The 24591-nt window shown below is 48.6% G+C and overlaps 3 protein-coding genes across 11 annotated transcripts; 1 reads left to right on the top strand and 2 right to left on the bottom strand.

The window, feature by feature from the left end:
- The first annotated feature begins 586 nt into the window (after positions 1–586).
- LOC131127540 (protein HIRA) lies at positions 587–24016 on the top strand. 3 transcript variants are annotated; one of them, XM_058069519.1, is made up of 28 exons: positions 587–935; positions 1420–1482; positions 1561–1671; positions 1761–1851; positions 1956–2050; positions 2136–2231; positions 2658–2986; positions 3086–3199; positions 3303–3373; positions 4495–4600; positions 4675–4896; positions 4967–5052; positions 5117–5323; positions 5401–5544; positions 5639–5852; positions 5932–6045; positions 6117–6265; positions 6337–6557; positions 6644–6749; positions 6814–6936; positions 7022–7185; positions 7279–7367; positions 7454–11633; positions 13434–13617; positions 19514–19679; positions 19777–20711; positions 22659–22859; positions 22987–24016. In XM_058069519.1, the coding sequence occupies exons 1-23, from the start codon at positions 899–901 to the stop codon at positions 7568–7570; spliced, it is 3069 nt and encodes a 1022-aa protein (XP_057925502.1). In that variant the 5' UTR covers positions 587–898; the 3' UTR covers positions 7571–11633; positions 13434–13617; positions 19514–19679; positions 19777–20711; positions 22659–22859; positions 22987–24016. The 3 variants fall into 3 exon arrangements, with proteins under 3 accessions (XP_057925502.1, XP_057925501.1, XP_057925503.1); XM_058069518.1 differs by lacking the exons at positions 19514–19679; positions 19777–20711 and having other exon boundaries at positions 22987–24013; XM_058069520.1 differs by lacking the exons at positions 19514–19679; positions 19777–20711 and having other exon boundaries at positions 22742–22859; positions 22987–24013.
- Positions 8124–12468, bottom strand: nudt12 (nudix (nucleoside diphosphate linked moiety X)-type motif 12). Of its 6 annotated transcripts, XM_058069528.1 has the most exons (8): positions 12069–12403; positions 11404–11610; positions 11053–11329; positions 10768–10990; positions 10544–10711; positions 10364–10477; positions 10078–10277; positions 8128–8603 (listed from the first exon to the last, which is right to left on the bottom strand). In XM_058069528.1, exons 1-8 carry the CDS (start codon positions 12107–12109, stop codon positions 8493–8495), a joined length of 1341 nt encoding a protein of 446 aa, XP_057925511.1. In that variant the 5' UTR covers positions 12110–12403; the 3' UTR covers positions 8128–8492. The 6 variants fall into 6 exon arrangements, with proteins under 6 accessions (XP_057925507.1, XP_057925510.1, XP_057925509.1 ...); XM_058069524.1 differs by having other exon boundaries at positions 8124–8603; positions 10364–10711; positions 12141–12404; XM_058069527.1 differs by having other exon boundaries at positions 8124–8603; positions 10364–10711; positions 12266–12351.
- LOC131127539 (solute carrier family 12 member 2-like) lies at positions 13067–24107 on the bottom strand. Of its 2 annotated transcripts, XM_058069517.1 has the most exons (25): positions 23526–24106; positions 22984–23106; positions 22716–22791; positions 20857–20952; positions 20586–20725; positions 20298–20517; positions 20104–20231; positions 19952–20036; positions 19731–19879; positions 19507–19614; positions 19314–19437; positions 19074–19175; positions 17877–18032; positions 17707–17806; positions 16644–16755; positions 16427–16567; positions 16255–16361; positions 16089–16168; positions 15875–16015; positions 15705–15818; positions 15469–15580; positions 14651–14737; positions 14444–14579; positions 14304–14371; positions 13067–13565 (listed from the first exon to the last, which is right to left on the bottom strand). In XM_058069517.1, exons 1-25 carry the CDS (start codon positions 23943–23945, stop codon positions 13430–13432), a joined length of 3261 nt encoding a protein of 1086 aa, XP_057925500.1. In that variant the 5' UTR covers positions 23946–24106; the 3' UTR covers positions 13067–13429. The 2 variants fall into 2 exon arrangements, with proteins under 2 accessions (XP_057925500.1, XP_057925499.1); XM_058069516.1 differs by having other exon boundaries at positions 20104–20517; positions 23526–24107.
- Positions 24108–24591: the final 484 nt, after the last annotated feature.

Genomic DNA, 24591 nt, shown 5'->3' on the forward strand with positions numbered 1-24591 from the left:
ACGTGACAATAACACGATAACCCCTCTTTTTTCGACTTTTTTTTAACTTTCTACATGTGGGGTTTTAATTTCAGAGCCGCGTTGACATGAAATGACGCCCCCAAGTGTCGCTTTTAAGCTATTATTCCTTGTTTACGTCACGGTGCTCAGGCTACGGAATCCCAGCGGGGTCATAACCGACGGTCTCCGCTAGCAAGCTAGCAAGCTAGAAAGCCTCTCCGATTTACTTGTTGCAAAGTAAATAAAGTATGTCAAACGGAAGGGGGGAGGACAAAGGAGACAAAAAACTTCGATATACAACTGCACTTTTCCTTTAAAAAAGGGTTTACCTCAGGTGGCAGATAAAAGTTATGTTTATTTTATTATGAAATGTAGGAACATTCATATTGAGGCGTTCAAGGACCAAAACACAAAAATAAAACAAAATACCCAATTTTTAAATCGCATTTTTTTAAATTTAGAGCGTCCATCATGACGTCAGTTAGGTTTTCAAAGTAAATTAACAATGGGCGAGTTTGCGTAGCAAATATAACACACGTCCGGAGTAAGTTTTAATAAATAACATTAACTTGTACAATAATTTCATATAAAATGTGGAAAACAAACATTTTCTTCATCTTCGTCCTCGTAGTTTGGCGCTGAAAGTCGGGTAGTGGTTTATTTTGAAAGAAATGCAAGTAGACTTCCTGCGGCGGCTAAACTCACCTTAACACTTCCTGTTTGTGCTCGGTGTCACCTCGTCTGTCGTCCGGGTGATCGGTGATGCTGCTACCGCTGCTGCAGAGATGGAGTTGAAGACCCAAAATACCGAACTGGCAGCTGGAGTTTGAGACAAAGGTGACGCCCAGCGGATCTTTGTAGGGTTCTCGTCTTCGCAAAGAGAGGAGGAAGTTGAAAGATGAAGTTGTTGAAGCCGAGCTGGGTGAGCCACAACGGTAAGCTTGTGCAGGAATCTCTTGGACCAAGTTGGGCTTTTGTTGTCGGCGGGGGCTCCGCTGAGGTGATGGTGGCCGCCGCCGTCGTCGACACTTGTGGGCGCCTCGTCGGCCGCTCGGCGGTGACATCGGAGACGACTTGAATTCGACCGACAGACCGGGGGCGGTCTGGTCTTTTTAACGTCCCCGCTTCGGGTTTGGGGACGCAAGTCAGCCGGCTAGCACGTTAGCCGGTTAGCTTGAGCACTGTCACTTTGCAAAGTTAGCCGTTAGCAAGCTAACTGTCTTGGTTATGTTAGTGTTTGAAGGGGATGCTTTGGTTAGCATACATGGGCGAAGCCCCGAGTATAAGAAGAGAAAAACCATCAAAATTAATCAATAATTCATATTTATTGCAACATTTCAACGTGTCAGTTAATAGTCACGTGCAATTTATTAATAGGAGTCTGGCTAATATTGAACCCCCCCCCCCCCCCCCACGCAGGCAAGCCCATCTTCTCTGTAGACATTCACCCAGATGGAACCAAATTTGCAACCGGTGGCCAAGGTACACACACACACACAAATTCATACATCTACACACAAATATTATATTCATAAATGGAACATCCTGGTGATCCGTCAGGGGAGGATTCTGGGAAGGTGATGATCTGGAACATGGCGCCTGTCCTCCGAGAGGAAGATGAGAAGAACGAGAATATTCCCAAAATGCTTTGCCAGATGGACAATCATCTAGGTAGTATATATATATATATATATATATATGTATATTTAAATGTACTTTATCGTCATGGAACCAAAGTGTGTGTGTGTGTGTGTGTGCAGCGTGTGTAAACTGCGTGCGCTGGTCCAACAACGGGCTGTACCTGGCGTCGGGAGGAGACGACAAGCTGGTCATGGTGTGGAAAAGAGCGGCGTATGTACTTTGGAATACTTTTATTGCACGGATAACTGCTTCAGCGCCTCATTTTGTGTGTATTTGTGTGTGTGTGTATTTGTGTGTGTGTGTGTGTGGTGCAGGTTCATCGGTCCCAGCACCGTGTTTGGGTCAAGCAGCAAACTGGCCAACGTGGAGCAGTGGAGATGTGTCACCATCCTGAGGAACCACACTGGAGGTAACTTCTCCACCCGGAGGAGGGACACGTTCATTTTGCACGAGATGTACACGCTTTGTGTGTGTGTGTGTGTGTGTGTGTGCAGACGTGATGGACGTGGCGTGGTCTCCTCATGACGTGTGGTTGGCCTCCTGCAGCGTGGACAACACCATCGTCATCTGGAACGCTCGCAAATTCCCAGGTGAGAGACGACAGAAGAACTACCACAATGATGTACCTTAGCACTCAAAGTCATCAAATACTTACTTTCCCATAGGAAACTATAAATAGAAATAAGACTGTATCCCATAGGAAACTATAAATAGAAATAAGAGTGTATCCCATAGGAACTATAAATAGAAATAAGAGTGTATCCCATAGGAAACTATAAATAGAAATAAGAGTGTATCCCATAGGAAACTATAAATAGAAATAAGAGCGTATCCCATAGGAAACTATAAATAGAAATAAGAGTGTATCCAATAGGAAACTATAAATAGAAATAAGAGTGTATCCCATAGGAAACTATAAATAGAAACGAGGGTGACAATGCGAGATGACCTTGCGTGCCTGTGAGGGCCCCCCTCTTGACCCAAAGTTGCCCCCAATTGCACGTGTGTCCCTCCAGAGATGGTGGTGTGTCTCCGGGGGCACACGGGCCTGGTCAAGGGCCTGACGTGGGACCCGGTGGGCAAGTACATCGCCTCGCAGGCCGACGACCACAGCCTGAAGGTGTGGCGGACGGTGGACTGGCAGATGGAGGCCAACATCACCAAGCCTTTCAACGAGTGCGGCGGCACCACCCACGTCCTGCGTCTGTCCTGGTCCCCCGACGGACAGTACCTGGTGTCGGCTCACGCCATGAACAACTCGGGACCCACGGCCCAGATCGTGGAGCGGGACGGCTGGAAGACCAACATGGACTTCGTGGGACACAGGAAAGCTGTCACGGTGGTGGTGAGCCCCCCCGCCCCGCCCCCCCGCCACACGGGACCGAGCCGCCCTCCTTCTTCCATGTTCTCCTCGACATGCGTGTGTTTTTCTTCCCGTGTGTAGAAATTCAACCCCAAGATCTTCAAGAAGAAGCAGAAGAACGGCAGCGCCCCCAAGCCCGGTTGTCCCTACTGCTGCTGCGCCGTGGGCAGCAAAGACCGCTCGCTCTCCGTCTGGGTCAGTGCAGAACCCAACCTCTACTCAAACAGAGTGTGACGTCTTCACTGATAGTTAACCCCACCACCCCCTCTCCCCACGACCCCCACCCCCTGTCCACCAGCTGACCTCTCTGAAACGCCCCCTGGTGGTCATCCACGACCTGTTTGACAAATCCATCATGGACATTTCCTGGTGAGTTTGGATATGCTGTCTTCTTTAGCACTCTTTTTGGTACCAGTGCTTCCCAACTGGTGGGGCGGGACCCAGAAGTGGGCCGTGGATTGACTCTGGGTGGGTATGTGTATATGTCATACACAACACACACATACGCACACACTCTTGTTCATGTCTTATTATGTCAACCTTATTTGGAAATAGGCGCATAAGGGCAACTATAGGGGTGTTATTTCATGTCTAGAGGGCTCTAACGATGTTACTGTATTTAGAATGTAGTAAACAGATGTTCTATGTCCTGTTTTCTCTTATTATGTCTAGTATATTAGGTAATGGCAGTGTAAAGGTGACTATAGGGGTGCTATTTCATATCTGGAGGGCTCTAATAATGTTAAAAGGCATTTTTAGAAGGTGGTAAACTGATTTTGCCATGTCTTGCTTTCTCTTATGTCTACTATATTGGGTTATAGGAGTGTAAAGGTGATTATAGGGGTGCTATTTCATATCTGGAGGGCTCTAATAATGTTAAAGTGTATTTAGAATGTGGCAAACATGTTTTCTATGTCCTGTTTTCTCTTATTATGTCTACTATATTTGGTCATAGCAGTGTAAAGGTGACTATAGGGGTGCTATTTCATATCTGGAGGGCTCTAATAATGTTAAAAGGCATTTTTAGAAGGTGGTAAACCTATTTTTGCCATGTCTTGCTTTCTCTTATGTCTACTATATTGGGTAATAGGCGTGTAAAGGTGATTATAGGGGTGCTATTTCATATCTGGAGGGCTCTAATAATGTTAAAGTGTATTTAGAATGTGGCAAACATGTTTTCTATGTCCTGTTTTCTCTTATTATGTCTACTATATTTGGTAATAGGAGTGTAAAGGTGACTATAGGGGTGTTATTTCATATCGGGAGGGCTCTAATAATGTTAAAAGGCATTTTTAGAAGGTGGTAAACATATTTTTGCCATGTCTTGCTTTCTCTTATGTCGACTATATTTGGTAATAGGAATGTAAAGGTGACTATAGGGGTGCTATTTCATATGTAGAGGGCTCTAATCATGTCCAAGTGTATTTATAATGTGTCAAACATGTTTTCTATGCTCCAATTACCAAATGTTCCACACGTGTGTGTGTCAGGACGCTGACAGGTTTGGGCATGTTGGTGTGTTCTATGGACGGGACCGTGGCCTACCTGGACTTCTCCTTGGATGAACTGGGAGACCCGCTCAGCGAGGAGGAGAAGGTTTGTCGCACACACGACCAGCAGCCATCTTCAATCCAAAGTTGTCGAGCCTCAGGAGCCACCTCTCGTCCCAGAACACCATCCATCAGAACATCTACGGCAAGAGTCTGGCCATCACCAGCACGGAGGCGCAGCTCTCCACCACCATCATCGAGAACCCGGAGATGCTCAAGTACCAGCAGGAGAGGCAGAACTCGGCCCAGAGTAACACCGTGCCGACGGCCGCCGCCACAGAGTCCTCCACCCCCAAACTCAACAGCATGATGAACGGAGAGTCTCTGGAGGACATCAGGAAGGTGAGAGGAACGGCGTGCTTGGCGCTCGGGTGCAGAAACAAGTTGGCAAACCCTGTTGCTCTCCTCGCAGAACCTCCTGAAGAAGCAGGTGGAGACCAGAACCCCCGATGGCAGAAGACGGATCACGCCGTTGTGCATCGCTCAGCTGGACACCGGGTGAGGACCATACACGAGCGCTTCGTGTTCAGTGGAGGACACGCTGACCGCCTATTCTCCACAGGGACTTCTCGCCCGCGCTCTTCAACAGCGTTCCCATCCTGCCGTCCTCCTTGTCCAACCAGCTGCCCCCCCAGCTGAGCTCCGACTCCAGCCCGGCACAGGCTCCGCCCTCCTTGGGGCTCAGGCCCGGCCACGACCCCATGCTGGCCCTGCCGCCGCCTCCGCCCAACATGGCTGCCGCCAAGGGCCTGGAGGACAACAAGGACGCGTAAGCGCTCCCGCGTCCGCTCCTTCGCCAACGCCGCCACCGTTGGTCTGGACTTTGCCATGTGGTCTCTCCCGCAGCCTCAAGTCCAGCCTGCTGCTGACGTCCGCGTCCAAGATCGAGCCCATGAAGGCGCTGGACTCCAGGTTCACCGAGAGGTCAAAGGCCACGCCGGGCGTCACGTCCGCCATCGCCTCCACCACGGGCCTCACGCCCCTCGACAGGTGCGTGCGCCCGCCAAAGTCGCCTTTTTGCGAAACACCTCGCTGACCTGCCCCCCCCCCCCCCCTCCCAACCCCCCCCCCCCCACTCGACCAGGCCTAAAGACGTGGCCTCCGTCCTGAAAGACGTGAAATCCAAGGAAGACACCAGCAGCGACAGCGAGGACAAGATGGCCGCCATCAACAAGAACTTGTGCAAAAGGAAACCCGAGCTGCTGCTGATGGACGCCGCCGAGGTGGTGGAGAAGAGGAAGAAGGGGCGGCCCAGGAAAGACAAGATGGCCCCGCCCATCGCCCAGCCCTTCACGCAGGTGCCCGGACGGCAGGGAGGATGATGATGATGATGTTGTGTTGCCTAGCAACGGCGCTGAGTGTGCTTTGCCCCATCAGATTACGCCAACCCCCGAGCGGGAGTCCCTCAGGATGGTGGCGCCGTCCCCAGCGCCGCCGCCGACCGTCCTCAGGCTGCCGACGCCGAGCATCCAGACGTCCTTCAGCCTGCAGGTGGCGCCTTCTTAGACACACCCACCCACCCCCACCGTGCACGCCGCCCGTGCTGATTGCGCTGCCCGCAGGTGAGCATGGAGCCGCCGGTGTCGCTGGAGGTGGAGAACGAGGTGACGGCGGTGGCGGGTTCCAGGCTGAGCCAGCTGCGCTGCTCCCGAGACGGACGCGAGTGGAGCACGCTGCTGCCCAGCTCCGTGGTCGCCGCGGCAGGAAGCAGGTAGCGCTCTCAGAGCTGGGAAAGGTCTGGGGATGTCACGTGACCCGACCGCTCCTCCCTCCCTCCCTCAGTGACGTCCTCGCCGTCGCCTGCGAGAACAGGATGCTGTCCGTCTTCTCCTCCTGCGGCCGCCGCCTCCTTCCGTCCATCCAGCTGGCGGCGCCCGTGTCGGCCCTCAACTGCGCCGCCCACTTCGTCATGGCGCTGACGGCCGGGGCGACGCTGTCCGTGTGGGACGTCCACAAGCAGAAGGTGCTGGTCAGGAACGAGTCGCTCATGACCATTTTGTCAGGTGGGACCACTTCCTGCTTCCTGTTTCCTGCTGGAAAGTCCGCCATCACGTCATAACATTCATGTGTGTGTGTGGGGGGGGTGCAGGTTCTGAGGCGACCGTGTCCCAGTCCCTGCTGACTCAGCAGGGCGTCCCCGTCATCGGTCTGTCCAACGGGAAGTCCTTCTGCTTCAGCTCGTCTCTGGAGACGTGGTGAGACCCCAAACGCTCCGTGTTGCCAGTGGAGCACGGCCCCAACCACTCTTTGGGCCCCCAGGACCCTCATAGCGGATCGAGGAGACTGCCTGGTCCAGTGTGCCGACTTCAGGAGCTGCCTTCCCACCCAGGACACCGCAGGCTCCTCGGGGCCCCTGGCCACCATGCAGGGACGCAACCTCAAGTACGGGACGTCTTCTTCTTCCCTCCCGCAGCGTCCTGTTCTAAACGTGACCGCCTAACCCCCCCACCCCCCACCCACTCCACAGCGCCGGTCGCATGGCGTCCCGCCTCTCCGCCACCCCGCACCACCTGCAGCAGGGCATGACCCTGGCCTTCCTGGAGAACCAGCTGGCCTCGGCGCTCACCTTGCAGTCGGCGCAGGAGTACCGCTACTGGCTGCTCATCTACGCCCGCTTCCTCGTCAACGAAGGTAGCCGACGCCCGACGCCACCCGTCGTCCACGCGTCGTCCACCCGTCGTCCACGCATGCGCAACGCCGTTTGTCCTCTCTTCTCTCATGCAGGCTCAGAGTTCAGACTGCGAGAACTTTGCAAGGAGCTGCTGGGTCCTGTTCACCGGTCAGCAGGGACCGCATGGGAGACCACCACCCTGGTACCACACACACACACACACACACACACACACACTTCCCTTCACGCCAGCCCTTAACATACGTCTTCCCCGTGTGGTGCGTTCAGGGCCTACGTAAGCGGGAGCTGTTGCAGGAGGTGTTGCCCGTCATCGGGGGGAACCTGCGATTCCAGAGACTGTTCACCGAGTACCAGGACCAGCTGGAGCTGCTGCGGAGCAAATAGCCCCCCCCCGCCCCCAACAACGGCCTCGTCTATGCACCTCCCCCCCCCCCCCCCATCATCATCCTCGCCATCATCTCAGCAATACGCTCCGACCAAAGCCACGCCTTCCCATGCTCAGAAGGAGTCACTCTTCTAAGCTCCTTCAAAGTAAAGCTCTCAACACGCGGAGGGAAAAAAACCACGACCTTCAAGCGACCTCCACCCGGGAGAAGCCTTTTTTATTCTTCTTCTTATTTTTCTTCCACGTCATTGGAATCATGTGATGAACCCGAGCGCCATCATGCTTTTACTGTGAAGGTGGAAGGAACGCAACGCTCTCCTGTTTTAGAGGAGTTGAGTCAGTCGCCATCTTGTGTGCAAAGAATCCACTAGGACCCCCTGCCCCCGTCCCCCCTTCCCCACGTGTAAATAAGATGAAATCAACACAATGCACCGTGACGAGCCTCCTTTGCTTTTTCTTTGTCTTTCTGTGTGTGTGTGTGTGTGTGTGTGTTTCTCTCTTGGCCCGTGAGTCGTTTTTTCATGTGTACATTTATTTGGTTTTCTATTTGAAAGAAGCAGAGAGAAAATATTACTTTGGCTGATGAAGAAGAAAATATTAAACATTTGTTTTTTTGCTATTTTCTAGTGTTTGACTTCCTGTCCACAACGATCTACTTCCTGTGACCACGACGCCATCTTCACTGAAGCAGTAAGTGTTAGTGATACTAATGACACTTTGTGTGCATTAGGAGACCCGCTGTGATCTTCAGAGGGACTAACAGCGCCCCCCGGCGGTGGACGAGGTGAACTGCAGACAGCTAATGCTCAGTCATTTATTGGAGATGTCAGCAATAGATCACCATTGGTAAGAATGACAGCTACTGTCTATGCCACATTCCAGTCACTAAATAGACACGTCATCTTCCTCTGCCCTGGGGGGTCACAGGTTGGCGCTGGAGCCGATCCAGTGTCGTATGAGCTGGTGGGCGATGGTCTGTTTGGGAGGGAGGACGAGGCCCCCGCCGGACCCTCTGAGCAGCGCCTCCGTCACCTGCCGTCACACGTACATCAGCGCGTCAGCACCGGGACAGCTCCACGTGTCTAAAGCAGGTACTAGCGGGGTCAAAGTTCACGTCGCCTTGGTGTCCCACACCTCAGTGGGACTCCCAACTTTCAACCTCATCACGCATGATCTATTAGCCAACATTTCTACTTGCTGAAGCTTCAACTCCCTCGTGTGGCGGAAAGGCGCACTGCAAGCCCGTATTACCTTTGCTAGCGTCAAGCCCAACTCCAGATAAACATATTTTTTAACAGTCAAAACATTATAAGAAACAGAAAAGGTTGTCATTTTTGGAAAAATTAGGTTGCAGAAATGAAAATAAAATGCAGTTTTATGAGAATAAACAATATTTTGTGGAAATTTTAGTAGCGTAGAGTTGACATATATTACTTTTAATGTGGTAATATGAGAAACAAAAAAAGTCAGAATATGAGGGGAATTCAAGTCAAAATATTACAAGAAGAAAGTTGAAATATTTGGACGATTTAAAGAAAAAAATGCAATTTGGCAAAAATAAACTATTCATATTAGAAGGAAAAATAATGTCATTTTAGTAGCATAAATATAAAAAAGATAAGTCAGAATATTATGGGAATAAAGTCCAAATCTTACAAGAACAAAATTCACTAAAAAAAAGTTGAAATATTTGGAAAATTAAAAGAAAATAACAGCAATTTAAAAAAAAATTAATCTTACAGGAAAATATTTTTTTGAAATTTGCATTATAATAAAAAAATTAGCAATTTTATAAGAATGAGGTCATAATATTAGGAGGAAAAATATTATTTTAGTAGAATAGGCTTGAAATATTCAATAAAGAAATCTGTGCATACCGACTGCAAGCTTACTAACGTGTTTGTTAGCGGTGCTTCTCTAACCAGGGGTGTCCAAAGTGCGGCCCGGGGGACAGTTTCAGCCCATAGCTCTTAATGAAATAATTTTAACGTTCATTTCACAAGAACGCAGTCAAAATATGAATAGAAAAAAAACATAATTTCACAAAAACAATTATTTACAGCCCTCTAGAAACATATTTAAATATTTTAGTAGCATGACAATGAAATATAAAAGAAAAAAAATGTTATGAGAAACATTGCCACAATAGAAAAAGTCCAAATATTATGTGAAAAAATGTGAAATATTATGAACAAAATAATTTGGGGGAGAAAAAGGAGCAGAAATGAAAAAAAAAATCAATAAATTATACAAAGAAAAAAGTCCAAATATTTAGATAAAATTATATTCTAATGGGTTGAAAATTTACGACAATAAACATGTAATATTTTGTGGGAAAATAAAGTATTTTAAAGTAGAAATATTCAAGGAAAAATGTAAAATGAGAAACCTTAAACAATAGAATATTGCCAGAATAAATTCCAAGAGGGGGGGGGCACAGAAATGGTTTTTGTTTTTTAACAATGATAAAGAAAAAGAGTGAGGTTTTGGGTTGGGGCAGACGTACCTGTTGCCGCGGGAACCATCGTGCATCCTCAATCTCCTGGTGGTCCACCCTGACGTCTGTCGTCACGGCGACGGCCAGGCAGCCAATCATGAGCTGCGAGGGCATGGGCCACGGTTGGCACGACACGTAGCGGACCGCCCCCGCCCTCACGCCGCTTTCCTCCTCCACTTCCCGCCTCACCGCCGCCTCCAGCGTCTCACCTGCCGAGACGCCAGGGTGGGGGCGTTTCACCTGTCACCTGCGTGTGTGCGTGTGCGTGCGTGTCGCCCTTTGCGGGGCGTCTTACCGGGCTCAACAAATCCGGCCAGGCAGGAGAACATTCCCTTGGGAAAGACGTTCTTCCGGCCCAGCAGACACTGGTTTCCGTCCGGATGGACGACCAGCATGATGACCACCGGGTCTGAAACACACTGGCGGTCAATCGTGTCACGGGGGTGTGCAAAGACTGTGAAGCGGGGCCGGGTACCAACGCGGGGGTAGCAGGTGTTGTGAACCCCCTGCAGGCTCTTGCAGGCGGAGTCCCGGCAGCTCCTCTTGTGGCCGCCCTCCTCGGCCCGGGTGGCGCTCCCACAGGTGGGACAGAAGGCGTAGCGGGCGTGCCACGCCAGCAGCGACCGGGCGGGCGCCAGCACGCCTGGAAAGGAGGAGGTTGCGTCATCTCAGTCATCAGTCCGGCGGCGACTTCCTCACCGGCGTCTTCCTCGCTGAGCGTCAGCAGGTCTCTGCGGGGCAACTTCGGGAAGGAGCACTTCCTTCCGGAGCAGCGTTGAAGGAGCGCGGCGGCGTCCTCGTCTGTACCGATGGCGAACCAGGCGGGCGCTTCGGCTTTGCTTCGCTCCACCCCCAGGAAGACCACCAGGGCGTCCTCCCTCTGGAGAAGATCTTTGACGGCGTCGTAGTTGAGGCGACACAGCTAAGGGTGAGAACATGAAAACGTGAAGCCGCCCTTTAAAATAAATGCTACAGGTTCCTGACCTCCACGGCGCCATCTTCCCGGGGGGCGCCGACCATGGGACTGAGACCAGAGAAGAGGAGGAAGACCGAGTCGGGGTGCGTCTTCTTGGCCTCTAGCCAAGCGGCGTCGGTCCTCTTGGCGCTGAAGCGGTCCAGCGTCTCGCGGCTGAAGTAGTTCTCATGCGGGCCGGGGTGGTCCTGGGGCCCGCCCAGCAGGACCGACATGTGCTTGTGCCCCCAGAAGCGAGCGACGTCGTAGGCGGTCTGTGAAGAGCTGTTCACCGCCCACCTGTCGCAGCTTGGACACGACAAGGAGAAGCGGCGATGACAAGATGGACGCTCGGGAGGAGGAAAGGCGTAAAGGCGTCCTACCCGTGTGACAGCAGCACCTCCGCCGCCTGCTGATGGCCGTTGCGGGCGGCCAGCATCAGCGCCGTCCAGCCGCTCCGCCCCGCCCGGTTGAGTAGCGAGGGGACGTGAGACAGCAGCGAGGACACCTGAGCGGCGTCTCCTCTGGACGCCGCGTCCAGGAACTTCTCCACCATCTCCTCCTCGGCGCTCAGCTGCCAGCTCGTCATTCTGGAGGAAGGACACGACATTAGGTACACATTCATGCAATTACACATTCAAATCAAAATGTTACAGGAAAAGTCATGTACTTAGTTGCATAAAGTTGAAATATTGCAGAAAAAAATATATTTTGAAAGTTATAATATGAACTACTAAGGTATTTTTTTCTTCAAAAACTGCATTGGGGAAAAAACAAAGTGAATATATTACGGTCTCAGTGACTTGAGACCCCTCCTCCCGCTCTAATTGGTCCGCACAGCTGTCAATCAATGCTGACGTTTCGTTTCGCAGGTACCGTCAACAAAACGAACTTTTACTTGACTAACTTGTCCCACAACCTTGTCAGTGCCTTCTGGGGCAGATAATTTTCAAACTCGCAAACATTTTAGCAGTAGTTTTAAAGCCCCTGAAGGCTGTTTAGACGTTCTCAAATAGGCTAAGCTGGCTAGCTAGCTTACTAGCCGCACCCTTTAAGACAAAGTGTCGCAAAGCAGAATTCTGACGTCATCAACGTGGCTGCATCATCTTGACAGTGTCACCTAGAGCCGGACCGAGCTTAGCCGGGTCGGTTTCAAGTCGGTAAAGAAGGTGTTAAAAAAATCAAAAAACTTCAAGCTTCGAGTCAGTACGAGGGGCGTATGACACTCCGGTACACAAGTATAACCTTAGCGCCGGATTGTCCGAGGACCCTTGAAAGCATCGTTCCTCACTGCATTTAGTTGAATATTAACAATGGCTGTGTTTGAATCCCGGTCTGCATCCTAAAAGTACGCAACAACAACAAAAAATCCTAAAAGTACGCATTCCAACCAACCTTGGTGGCCCCGTCGTATCCCAACATTCTTTGCGCGCTTCCGTTCAGCCCTTTAAAAAAGTCAACATTACGGTGCAAAGCTAGCATAATAAAGTGTTTAATAAGTAAGTAAATGGTAAGTATTTATTTATTTAAATAAGTTGAGTTTGAATGTAAAGTCATACGTTTTTCTACCACATGGAAAGATTTGACTTCTGATATTACAATATTCACTATTTGTGTTTTATTGTGTTAACTTTTATGAATGTAAAACCGATGATCAGTGTTGTACAAAAGGAGGAAGTAGCCAAAAAGTACTAACTAAATAAAGTAGCTGTGAGAATTACTACTGTTTAATATATCAGGTTTAGCTGTGAGCTCTCTGCTGTAAAACCTCATTAAAACAAGTCCTCACTTTGTTCCTTTACTGTCGCCATTGAAGGCACATATTCTGTCATGACGTCAGGGTAAACATAAGACCACGTGACACAACCAGGAAGTGTGGAGCCTCCGAACGTCTGGCCTTCGTAGACCGGTAGGCAACTGGCCTTGTTGGATGCAGACTTGGGTTCAAACACAGCCAAAGTGTTTTTTAAAACCACAAACATTAAGCTTTAAAAATCCCTAAATTCATATTGTGTTTGTTTTAAGAAACAAAACAGCCTTGACTGCAACACATAGTGAACTTAATATTTTTATTAAAATCACGTTACCAAATTAGCTAGCTCGCTAGCTAGCTAACTATTCCACCGTTTTAATGTAGTATCAGGGGAAAAAAAATAAAATTTCATCTCTAGACTCATATGGACACAACTCACACACATGAGTAAGATTAGTGAGCATTAGGAATTAAATATATTCAAGGGAGAGGGAAAAAAATTGCATTTTGTTGTCGTTTTGTAACAGAAACCTCCATGCTAACTAGCCACCTAGCTAGCTCACAACGTCACAGCTTGTTAGTGTACACGCATGGAGGTGACCTTACTTTATTGTACACTTTATTCATACAGTCCATGCTGTGTGTGTGTGTGTGTGTTAGGAGTAGAAGGTGAGGACGCTCTGGTGGTTTCCTCGGACCAACAGCAGAGGTGGAAGATCCTTGGACAGCGTTTCAAGCCAGCACATGTAGAGGGCGCTAGACACCGCCCCCTTCCTCGCCAGGGGCATTGTCCTGTCAAGCAATCAAGATACTTCATTAGGGGATGACGTCACACGGCAGAGAGGTATGTGGGACCTTCACCGCTAGGTGGCGCTGCTACTCTACCATGCCTAGCTAGTCGCATTTAAAGACAAAAAACTCGCTTTTTTTACAATAACAAACTGTAATATTTTCAGGAAAAAATCATTTTGGTAGCATAAAATCCAGATATTAAAGAAAAATATTTTTAGGTCGTAATATGAGGGAAAAAAAAATATTTGGAAAACCAGTTATTTGAGAAAATGCAGCAGCACAAAAAAACAGCATACATTTGACAAGAAAAAAATGTAAATATGAGAAAAATATATTTTTTAAAAAGTTAAAATTTTACGAGAATAAACCTGAGAGAAATAAATATTTTGAGGAAAAATGTAATTTTAGTAGCAGAAAGTTGAACTAATACATTTTTTATTCATTTTTTTATACAATTAAAAATATTAAGCTATATGTATATTAAATATAATTTATTATTAAATATAAAATATATATAATATAATAAATATATAGTATATTAAATATATAAATATTATTATTATTCAATATTTAAAAACAATATTAGTTCATATTTATAAAAATGTAAATATAAAGAAACCAAAAATGAAGCTGTAGTTTTGGAAAACCTCCACGAACATCAACATGGTATTGGGGGACCGCCACCACTAGGTGGAGCCGCTCCCACATCCAGCCACTGCTAGCAAAGATGAAACTCACATGACGATGAGCTTGGCGTTGCTGGAATGTTCCTTCAGCAGCTCGTTCAGTCGGATCTGACGGTTGGTCTGAAAGTGACAAGAGCCGTTAGCATCTCGGGGCGAGCCCCGGAGCCGGGCGAAGACGAGGAGGAGGCGGACCTTGGCCTTGTAGAGCTCCAGCTCATTGTCGGTGATCCTCCACGGCTGCTGAGCCTTCAGCCGCTCGGCCTCGTCCTGATCCATGTCGTCCTCCTTCAGTCGGTACGGCTCCATCAGCTCCTTGAACGTTAGCTTACTGGCGACACACACGATACACCATATTAGCGTGACGTCTGAAGGAGCGTTCAACAAACTGAGAGCTTCTACTTGTGCTTTTTGGGCTTGGTGTTGATGTCTCCCAGCACGTTGATGTCCGAGAAATCGATGCGGAATCTGCTGAGCAGAGTCGCCATCCTGTACACACGCAAAACCAGAGGGAGTAAGCTAGCGGCTAACATTTCTGTTTCCTGTGCCAGTTACGTAGATCCATCCGTCCATCCATCCATACATCTCCCACCACTTATCCGTGGTTGGGTCGCGGGGGCAGCAGCCTAAGTAGGGAAGCACAGACTTCCCGGTCCTCCCGGTGGATCTCGAGGTGTTTGCAGGCTAGTGGAGAGACATAGTCTCTCCAACGTGTCCTGGGTCTTCCCTGAGGCCTCCTACCGGTCGGATGTGCCCTGTACACCTCCCCGATGGGGAGTTCTGGAGGCATCTGTGACAAAGGGCGGCCCTGATGGACTCTGACCCTGACTGGAACTAGGTCCAACTTATTGCTGGGAATGTCGACAGTCATGCAAACGGCCTGAATTAGGAGGTCTTGTACCCCCCCACAGTCGAATGCCTTCTGTGAGTCCACAAAACACATGTAGACCGGTTGGGTAAGCCCCCATGGGCCCTCAAGGACGGACCCAAGCAAGAGTGTAGAGTTGGTCCACAGTTCCACAACTAAGAGGAAACTCCTAAATCCAAGATTCAACTATCCGGTGGAGAATCCTCTTCGGAACCCCTGGATAGACCTTACCCGCAAGGCCGAGAACTGCAATCCCATAATAGCTGGAACACACCCCTTCTTAAAAAGGGGGACCGGACTACCACCCCAGTGGACGCCACACCAGCGGTCACCACGGCGACGTGCGACTCACATGCGGCGGTCGTGGTCGATTCGGTTGATCTTCCCACCGATGAAGACCCGGATCCTGCAGTCAGCCCACTTGCTCCGGTTGGTCAGCAGATACGGAACCAGCAGAGTCAAACCTGCGGACCCGAAACACACGCTTCTCAGTCAATGATTCCTTCGGCTTTTTCACGATTACAGAGTCACCACGGCAGATCTTTTTGATCCACATCCTGATTTTCATCAAGATCAAAAGAAGGAGACCTCCGTCGTCAAAGAGCCACCACACGTCGATGGTTCCTTTGCCTTGTTTCTTCTTGAACTGCTGACTGGACTCCAGCAGGCGCTGGTCGCTCAGACTCATGGCTGGTTTGCTGTCTGCACGTACAAACACGTTACTACGTATCAAAAATACTACTAAGACTACGAAGTACCTCTGATGATGAGAGGGCTGCTCTGGGCGCTGGTGGTTTTAGAGGGACAAGAGTCCGAGTCCGAGTCTTTGGTCAGACTGACTGTAACCACCGTGTTCTTACCGCCGAGCGGCGGTTTCTCCTGCGACGACAGGATCTCGTCTGCAAGGACAGCAAAGTCCGTCAACGTGATGGAAAGTAGGCGTGGCCGCGACCACGACGGACACCCGCCCACCTTGTCCTTGGATGTGAGAGACGTCCAGTCCCTCCCGAAGACGCAGGATCACCATTCCGAACTGCAGGTCAAAGGCGTCGCTGCGGAACGACAGCAAGAGTTCAACAGCAGAACCTCCAGGAAGCCACGCCCATCAGGCGGCCATCGCGGCCAATGGCGGTCCTACTGGAGGGTGTTGATGTACGTCTCCACGTCGTTCATGTCTCCGTCCATCCAGTTGTTCTTGAAGCCCAGGACCAGCGTGTTGGGCCTCAGGCGCCCCAGACCCACCGACTGAGGAGAGCACAGCAGCGTTGACACACGGAACTCGAACCTGAGGTGATGTGCATGCGGGCCACCTGAAGCAGGAACTGCACGCCATGTCTCAGCGAATCAGAGAAGACGGGAGCGTAGAAAGCTTTGATGCGCTTTTTGTTGAGCCAGCGCTGACAGCGGGCGTTCTCCTGGGATGCCTCCTTCACGTTGGGACGCCGCCGCACCTAACGCACACGCACACATGGGGGGGGGGGTGTCCGTGGCCCAAACCAAACCAGAGAATTCCAAGAGCCTACTCACGATCCTGACGTGTCCGCAGACCATCAGGCCCACGTTCTTGGTGAAGGAATGGACCAGCTGGAGCAGAGCGGGACGACAATTTGGGTACCCGGTCAGAACCAAACACTGGGGCCTAAAAACACAAGCACACACGTATGGCAGGAGACACTCCGACATCGGCTACTCATGCCTGCAGGACTCTACAATGGGTGATGGAACACCCTGGACAGAATATCACAATATGTGACAGGAAGCACCAAAAGATCGACTACTCGGGTCTGGATGTCTCTATGATAAGCCAAGAGACTCTGACATGGGCTAATGATGCCTGTCTGGATTTATAATGAGCCAAGAAGCACTCTGAGATCCACTATTGATGTCTCAAGTACTCCGGGTTGACTAGTAATGCCTGAAATCACTATAATGTACCAGGAGACCATCTGAAATACACTATTGATGTCTGTCAGAAACTCTCAAGTACTCTGGGTTGACTAGTAATGTCTGAAATCCACTACTGATGTCTGCATGGATTTAAAATTAGTTAAGAGACACTCTGGGATCAGCTTATTATGTCTGACGGAAACTCTGAAGAACCAGGAGACACTCTGAGATTGGATAGTATGTCTGACAGGCTCCATAATGTGCCAGAAAACCCTCTGAGATCCACTATTGATGTCTGTCAGAAACTCTCAAATACTCTTAGTTGACTAGTAATGCCTGAAATCACTATAATGTACCAGGAGACCATCTGAAATCCACTACTGATGTCTGCATGGATTGAAAGTAAGCTAAGAGACACTCTGGGATCAGCTTATTATGTCTGATGGAAACTCTGAAGATCCACTATTGATGTCTGTGTGAATCTATGACCTGAAACACTCTCTAGGATCTGCTAACGATGTCTGTAGGACACACTCTGAAGAACCAGGAGACTCTGATATTGACTAGCTATGTCTGCATGGATCTATAATGAGCCGGAAGCAGTCTGAGATTGACTATTGATGTCTGAAAATAACTATAATCCACAACAGTGCCAGAAGACGATCTGAGATGTACGTGTTAGCGACGAGGATGAAGGCCTCACCTGAAGTTCTTGACATGGTCCTCCACCCCAGTCAGGTTGAGACACTGGGTCAGAGCCTGGTTGTAGATCAGAGCCTGAGTGGACGAGCCCCAGTTGACGTCTACACACACAAAAACGCATGAAGCGAGGACGTGGTAGCCGTGGGTTCCGAGCAGACGTTGGGGTCTCACCAGGCTTCTTGTAGCTGACGTAGATGTAGAGGGCCAGCACGATGAGCAGCGTGACCAGCGCCGCCCACCAGTTGATGACGAACATCACCACGCAGCACAAGATGGCTCCCGCCAGCGACACCCACATGTTGTAGTATTTGAAGCTCGGGCGCCACCCTGTGGGGGTTACGCGGCGTTACGCGGCGTTACGCGGCGTTACGCGGCGTTATCAATGTTAATAATTCGTTAAAAATGCTAACATCAATGCTAGTATCAGTGCTAATAAAAATGCTAAAAATAATGCTAACGCTAACAATAATGACGCCAAAAAGTATGCTAATATTGAGACTAATGATAATGCTAAAATCAATGTTAATATCAATGCTGATAATGATACAAAATAATGCTAATGATAACAATGCTAAAATATTCATAATATTGCAAATCATAATAATGCTATATCAATGTTAATAATTCGTTTAAAATGCTAACATCAATGCTAATGCTCACATAATGCTAGTATCAGTGCTAATAAAAATGCTAAAAATAATGCTAACGCTAACAATAATGACGCCAAAAAGTATGCTAATATTGAGGCTAATGATAATGCTAAAAATGTTAATATCAATGCTGATAATGATACAAAATAATGCTAATGATAACAATGCTAAAATAATATTCATAATATTGCAAATCATAATAATGTTATATCAATGTTAATAATTCGTTTAAAATGCTAACATCAATGCTAATGCTCACATAATGCTAGTATCAGTGCTAATAAAAATGCGAAAAATAATGCTAATGCTAACAATAATGACGCCAAAGAGTATGCTAATATTGAGGCTAATGATAATGCTAAAATTCATGTTAATATCAATGCTGATAATGATACAAAATAATGCTAATGATAACAATGCTAAATTCATATTATTGCAAATCATAATAATGCTATATCAATGTTAATATTTCGTTAAAATGCTAACATCAATGCTAATGTTCACATAATGCTAGTATCAGTGCTAATAAAAGTGCTAAAAATAACGCTAACAATAATGACGCCAAAAAGTATGCTAATATTGAGGCTAATGATAATGCTAAAATTCATGTTAATGATACAAAATAATGCTAATGATAACAATGCTAAAATCATAATAATGCTATATCAGTCGTGACGTTACGCGGCGTCTACACAAGGCGCCCAGGAAGTGGTCTCACCTGGAGAGTTGGCCAAGGAGGCGTGGAAGACGGAGAAGTTGATGAGGGCGTAGGACGCCAGGAAGAAGTTGGAGATGATGGGAGCGATGATGTTCAGTTCGGCTGAGAAGGAAGGAAGGAAGGAAGATGTGAACATGACGCAGGCGGAGGTGGAAGTAGATGGACGTAGATGGACGTAGATGGACGTAGATGGAAGTAGATGGAAGTAGATGGACGTAGATGGACGTAGATGGACGTTACCGATGAGGATGAAGGCCAGTCCGATGCAGAAGGTCAGCACGTAGCCACGCAGGGGCTCGTTGTTCTTGCCGTAACCTTTGGCGAAGACGCCGAGACCCGGGTAGATGTTGTCCTTACACAAAGCCTGAAGATGACGTCACGTTATTATTTGTCAGTGATTATCCCATAATTATCTTTATTCCTTCTTTGGCACCTGGAAGACTTTGGGAGCGCTGACCAGCGAGGCCAGAGCTGACGACAGCGTGGCCGAGAAGATCCCTGCCGTGATGAGAGGACCAAAGGCCGACACCAAACTCATCACCTGTGAAGAACCACACCTTGTTACCTCCACCACGGACACAAAGGCAAGATCTTAGCGCCTTGCTGGTGAGCTGCACCCCCCCTCGGGATTACGGGAGAAGGCGTTCCGTGTTTTACCTGGAAGTCGTTCATCAGGCCGTACTGGCATCCTCCCTCCTTGCAGATGGCGAAGTCGTAGCCCAGCGTGCAGGCGGCATCGCTGCAGTTGACCGTGTCGCTCAGCGTGTCGTTGAGGTCGCCCGTGGCGTCCCTGACGATGCAAGACCCTGAAAGACGGAAGGACGGTGCCAGTGGGCGTCATGTGTCCAGGATGCGTGATGATGTCCCTGTGGGCCAACCTGCCGAGATGGCCACGCCCACATAGGTGATGCCTGTGATGACGATGGCGAGCAGCGTCCCCTTGGGGATGGCCGACTGAGGGTCCTTGAGGATGGACACCACACAAAGGTTCAAACCGGTGGTCTTTCCTGAGAAGAGGTTTGGAACCCACCATCAGGTCTCCTGAGATGTTGGCTCCCGCCAGGATGCCCGTGGCCGCTGGGAAGAAGATGGCGAACATGGAGAAGAAGGTCTCGTCTTCTCTGAAGTCCGGACCCAGGTTCTCCACAAAGATGGCCGCTGCGGTGAATACGGTAAATAAAAGAAGGAGACACGGCAACAACATGAAGACGTTTGCGGACGGACTTTGGTATCCAAAGAACCCTTTGGGCTTCTTGTCTTCCGTGGCCATGAAGCTTCCGATGAAGTAATTCCCGATGGCTCCCAGCAGGATGACCAGCAGCACCATCTGAGCCTTGGCCTCCCACTCCATCCCGGCCACTGAGATTCCCAGCAGCAGGATGACGGTCAGCGTTCCCACGATGCGGATGTCGTTCAGCTCGTCCGTCATCAGCGCGTCCACGTCCTGCCAGGAGAAACGGGTCAGGACAGGAAGCGGACTTGGCGCACCGCCTCCCAGCCAGCGTTTCTCACGTTGAGCATCTCCACCACCGTCTCGGCGAAGCCCACCACGTACATGGCCACGGCCACCGCGTTGGCGAAGGCGAAGATGAGCCCGATGGAGCCGCCGAACTCCGGACCCAAGCTCCTGGAGATCAGGTAGTACGCTCCTCCTGGAAGTTTCACAATGCTTATGGTGATGACCGCTACAGGGCGTGCTAACGCAACTAGCTATGTGGGTTGGGACGCGCTTCCTGCTGCTTCTTTATTTCCAAAATAAAAGCCTGAGTAGTCGTTGGCTCACCTCCTCGCACAAAGCCGTTGGTGGCGATGGCGGAGGTGGACAGACCCGTGATGGTGGTGACCAGCGTGGCCATCAGGATGATGCAGATGGTCAGTCCTGGCACACACAGACAACCATAATGGACCGTGGAACGTACCATGATGCATCTCATTTATCTTCACTCATTCACTCATTCACTCATTCATTACTCCGGCTTCACGATTTGGTTGCATTCATTTGGTCGCGTTCACTTATTCATTCGTTATATTGGTTCATTTTTCATGATCATTCATTAATTCATTCATTCATTCATTCACCTACAACCCTTTATGTACATTCATTCATTCATACGTTCATGTCCGTTCATTCATTCATCCATCCATCATTCATTTATGGACTTGTCATCATGTGTGTGTCCATTCATTCAGTCATTTTCATTTATACATTCATGTTCATTCATTCATCTCATTTTTCCATGCATTTTCATTCATGCATTCATGTTTATTCATTCATTCATGTCCATACAGGCATTCCATTCATTCATTTATCCATGTACTTTCATTCATTCATGTTTATTAATCCATTCATTCATTCATCCATGTTCATTCATTTATTCATGTTTATTAATCCATTCATTCATTCATCCATGTTCATTCATTTATTCATGTTTATTAATCCATTCATTCATTCATCCATGTTCATTCATTTATTCATGTTTATTAATCCATTCATTCATTCATCCATGTTCATTCATTTAGTCATGTTTATTAATCCATTCATTCATTCATTCATCCATGTTCATTCATTTATTCATGTGTATTAATCCATTCATTCATACATTTTCATTCATTTGTTCATGAAGTAATTCATGTCCATTAAGTCATTTCTATTCATTAATTCATTCATCCATGTTCATTCATTCATTCATTCATCTATCCAAATTCATTAATTCATTCATCCATGTTCATTCATTCATTCATTCATCTGTCCATATTCATTCATTTATGCATATTCATTCATTCATTCATCTTCATTTTGTTTATTCATCCAGTGAGGTTAAGGTCATGGCCATCTAGTCATTTCCATTCATTCATTCATTCATTCACTTTCATTTCTTCATTCATTCAGTCATTTTAATTGATTATTTTAGAATTTAAAATTCATTCATTCTCAAATGTTCATTCATTCACTTTCATTTGTTCATTCATTCAGTCAGTCATGTTCATTCAATCATTTACTAATGTTAATGAAATCATTCATGTTTATTCATTCATGCCACTCAGTCATTTTTGTTCATTCATTCATTCGTTTTAGTCATTCATTCACTTTCATTTCTTCATTCAACCAACCATGTTCATTCATTCAATTAATCCATTTTAATTCATTCATCCACATTCATTCATTCATTCAGCATATTAATTAATGCATTCATGTGTTCATTTTAATTCAATCATGTGTCCATGGTTGCCCAGTCCTCAATTCATGTTCAATCATTTACATTCATTCATTCATCCACATTCATTCATTCACTATCATTCATTCATTCATCCACATTCATTCATTCATCCACATTCATTCATTCATTCATCCACATTCATTCATTCATCCACATTCATTCATCCACATTCATTCATTCATCCACATTCATTCATCCACATTCATTCATTCACTATCATTCATTCATTCATTCATCCACATTCATTCTTTCACTATCATTCATTCATTCATTCATCCACATTCATTCATTCATCCACATTCATTCATTCACTATCATTCATTCATTCATACATTCAGCATGTTAATTAATGCATTCATCCATGTAGGTTTCTGAATTCCACCATGTTTATTGGGGTCCATTCATCCATTCACGCGTATCGTACCGATGCCAGCCTGTCCAACAATCCAGGACATCCTGATGAAGAGCATCACGCCCCAGATGTTGAGCATGCATCTCACCTGCAACACACCACACCTGCTCAGCCAATCACAGAGCTCCACCCGTTGTTGAAGACCACCAACAAAAGGTGAGCGTTCATCCCTTCACTTCCACATTCTTTCTATTCACTTTGTTAACAGGAAGTGCGGCGTGGGGCCGACATCGGCCTCGACCGCTTGGGGTGCTAACGCATGCTAAGTGTTGCCACTCACCAGGACGCCTTTCACCCAACCGAACTTGACCGTTCCTCCTTTGGCCTCCTTCGCCGCCCTCGCCGCCGCCTCCTCGGCCGCCGATGACTCCTCTCCGTTGGCCATCCCGTCCTCCAGGGGGTCCTGGAGAGTCCCCGGGGCGCAAGAACGTGAGTGGACGACATGTTTAAAGCTTCGCTAGCTCGTTAGTGAAACATCATTGTCCGGCCGCAGACAGTCACACGACCGGGGGGGGGGGTGACGACACAAAGCTTGGTGTGTCCCCCCCTGGGTCATGCCCCCGGTGATGTCATGATGCATCCCACACATGAAGGTAGGAGTGGAGGGAATGTTGTCTTCACTCATTCACTGACTGACTTGTTTATATCCTCACGCTACGCAGGACTAGTAATACACTCGTTAAGTTCATTACCACACGGTCATTATCTTACATTACATAACTCTATGACCCCAATCCTAACCCTATGGTACCCTACCCCAGCCCACCCCTAAACATGTATATATATATATTGTATACTACAGCGTGTGGTGGGTGGCTTTACTTTGTCCAGCTCGTCGTGAAGTTCTGCCAGAGAAGGTCTGTTCATCTTCTCGGCAAGCGGCGCCTCGGTCTGCCGGTAAAAGTCGATGTTGGGCACGGCGTCGATGGTGTTGTGTCCAAAGGTCCTCATGTAGTACGTGTTGGAGTGCGTGTCCGACATCTGGGTCTGGCCCGTCCCGGTGGAGTGCAAGCTCACCGAGTCGCTGCGCACGGAGTCCGGCTCGTGGCTCACGTCCGGCGGGAGCCCGATGTCGGCCGCGCTGTCCAGCGCCCCCGGGTCCGTGAAGCCCACCCTGAAGCGTCCTTTGGACTCCTCGGATGTTCTGGATCCATCCGTGCAGGTCTGAGGGCCCTCGTTGACCACGTCCACGTGGAAGCGGCTCTCTGCTGGAGCGCCGGTGCCGGACTTCTGCCCTGACATGTCACACGCTACCAAGAACTGAGGTCCAACACCAGGTCCAGGTCCAGGTCTCTGAATGTGGATTTGGAACAATCCCCCAATAAGTCCAATAAGTGTGTTTACACGCGGTCCTCTGCTGTCAGTGACTGTGGCAGAACAGAACCAGGTCCACTTGTCTCCTTCAAGTGGCTTATTGTCCCCCCCCCCCCCCTTCCCAACGGCCCCCACTCCACATGCGCTGCCCCCCTCCCCCCCACTCCCTCACTGGCGACATCCCAGCGTGTCGGGGGAAGTGGAGAGGACGAATGCGTCTTCTTGACACGTGTCCAAGTCCGTTTGAGGCTGTCATGGGTCAGACCAGAACCAAGGAAACCAAACCATGTTGGAGATCCACTACGACCAAAGCAGCAGGTCATGTGACCACGTGGCAACAATCACTTGAAGTGCACGTGTGTGCGGGCATGTGACGGCCACAACAAAGACAATTGTCCCCCCGGCGCCTGCACGTTAGCATTAGCATGAGAACAACGGTTGCTTTCTCCGTCCAGAACCAGACCCACCAGCACGCCGCGCACACACCCGTTGAGCCTCAGGGAGTCGTACCATCTGGACCGCAACCACAATGGATCAGGACCTCGTGGTGGTCTCGGTCCAAATGCCGGTCTTC

The sequence above is a fragment of the Doryrhamphus excisus genome, chromosome 4 (assembly GCF_030265055.1).
Source record: "Doryrhamphus excisus isolate RoL2022-K1 chromosome 4, RoL_Dexc_1.0, whole genome shotgun sequence".
Classification (NCBI taxonomy): domain Eukaryota; kingdom Metazoa; phylum Chordata; class Actinopteri; order Syngnathiformes; family Syngnathidae; genus Doryrhamphus; species Doryrhamphus excisus.

Coding starts and splice junctions, on each gene's coding strand:
- LOC131127540 (XM_058069519.1), top strand. CDS start 899: ATGAAGTTGTTGAAGCCGAGCTGGGTGAGCCACAACG. Junction 1,672..1,760: donor CCAGATGGACAATCATCTAG/GTAGTATATATA, acceptor GTGTGTGTGCAG/CGTGTGTAAACTGCGTGCGC. Junction 4,897..4,966: donor CTCTGGAGGACATCAGGAAG/GTGAGAGGAACG, acceptor CTCTCCTCGCAG/AACCTCCTGAAGAAGCAGGT.
- nudt12 (XM_058069523.1), bottom strand. CDS start 12,109: ATGACGTCAGAATTCTGCTTTGCGACACTTTGTCTTAAAGG. Junction 10,712..10,767: donor GCTCAGCGAGGAAGACGCCG/GTGAGGAAGTCG, acceptor CCTCCTTTCCAG/GCGTGCTGGCGCCCGCCCGG. Junction 8,604..10,077: donor GATGGTTCCCGCGGCAACAG/GTACGTCTGCCC, acceptor GTGTGACGGCAG/GTGACGGAGGCGCTGCTCAG.
- LOC131127539 (XM_058069516.1), bottom strand. CDS start 23,945: ATGTCAGGGCAGAAGTCCGGCACCGGCGCTCCAGCAGAGAGCCGCTTC. Junction 18,033..19,073: donor CTCCTTGGCCAACTCTCCAG/GTGAGACCACTT, acceptor TAACCCCCACAG/GGTGGCGCCCGAGCTTCAAA. Junction 16,362..16,426: donor GCGTGCAGTTCCTGCTTCAG/GTGGCCCGCATG, acceptor TGCTCTCCTCAG/TCGGTGGGTCTGGGGCGCCT.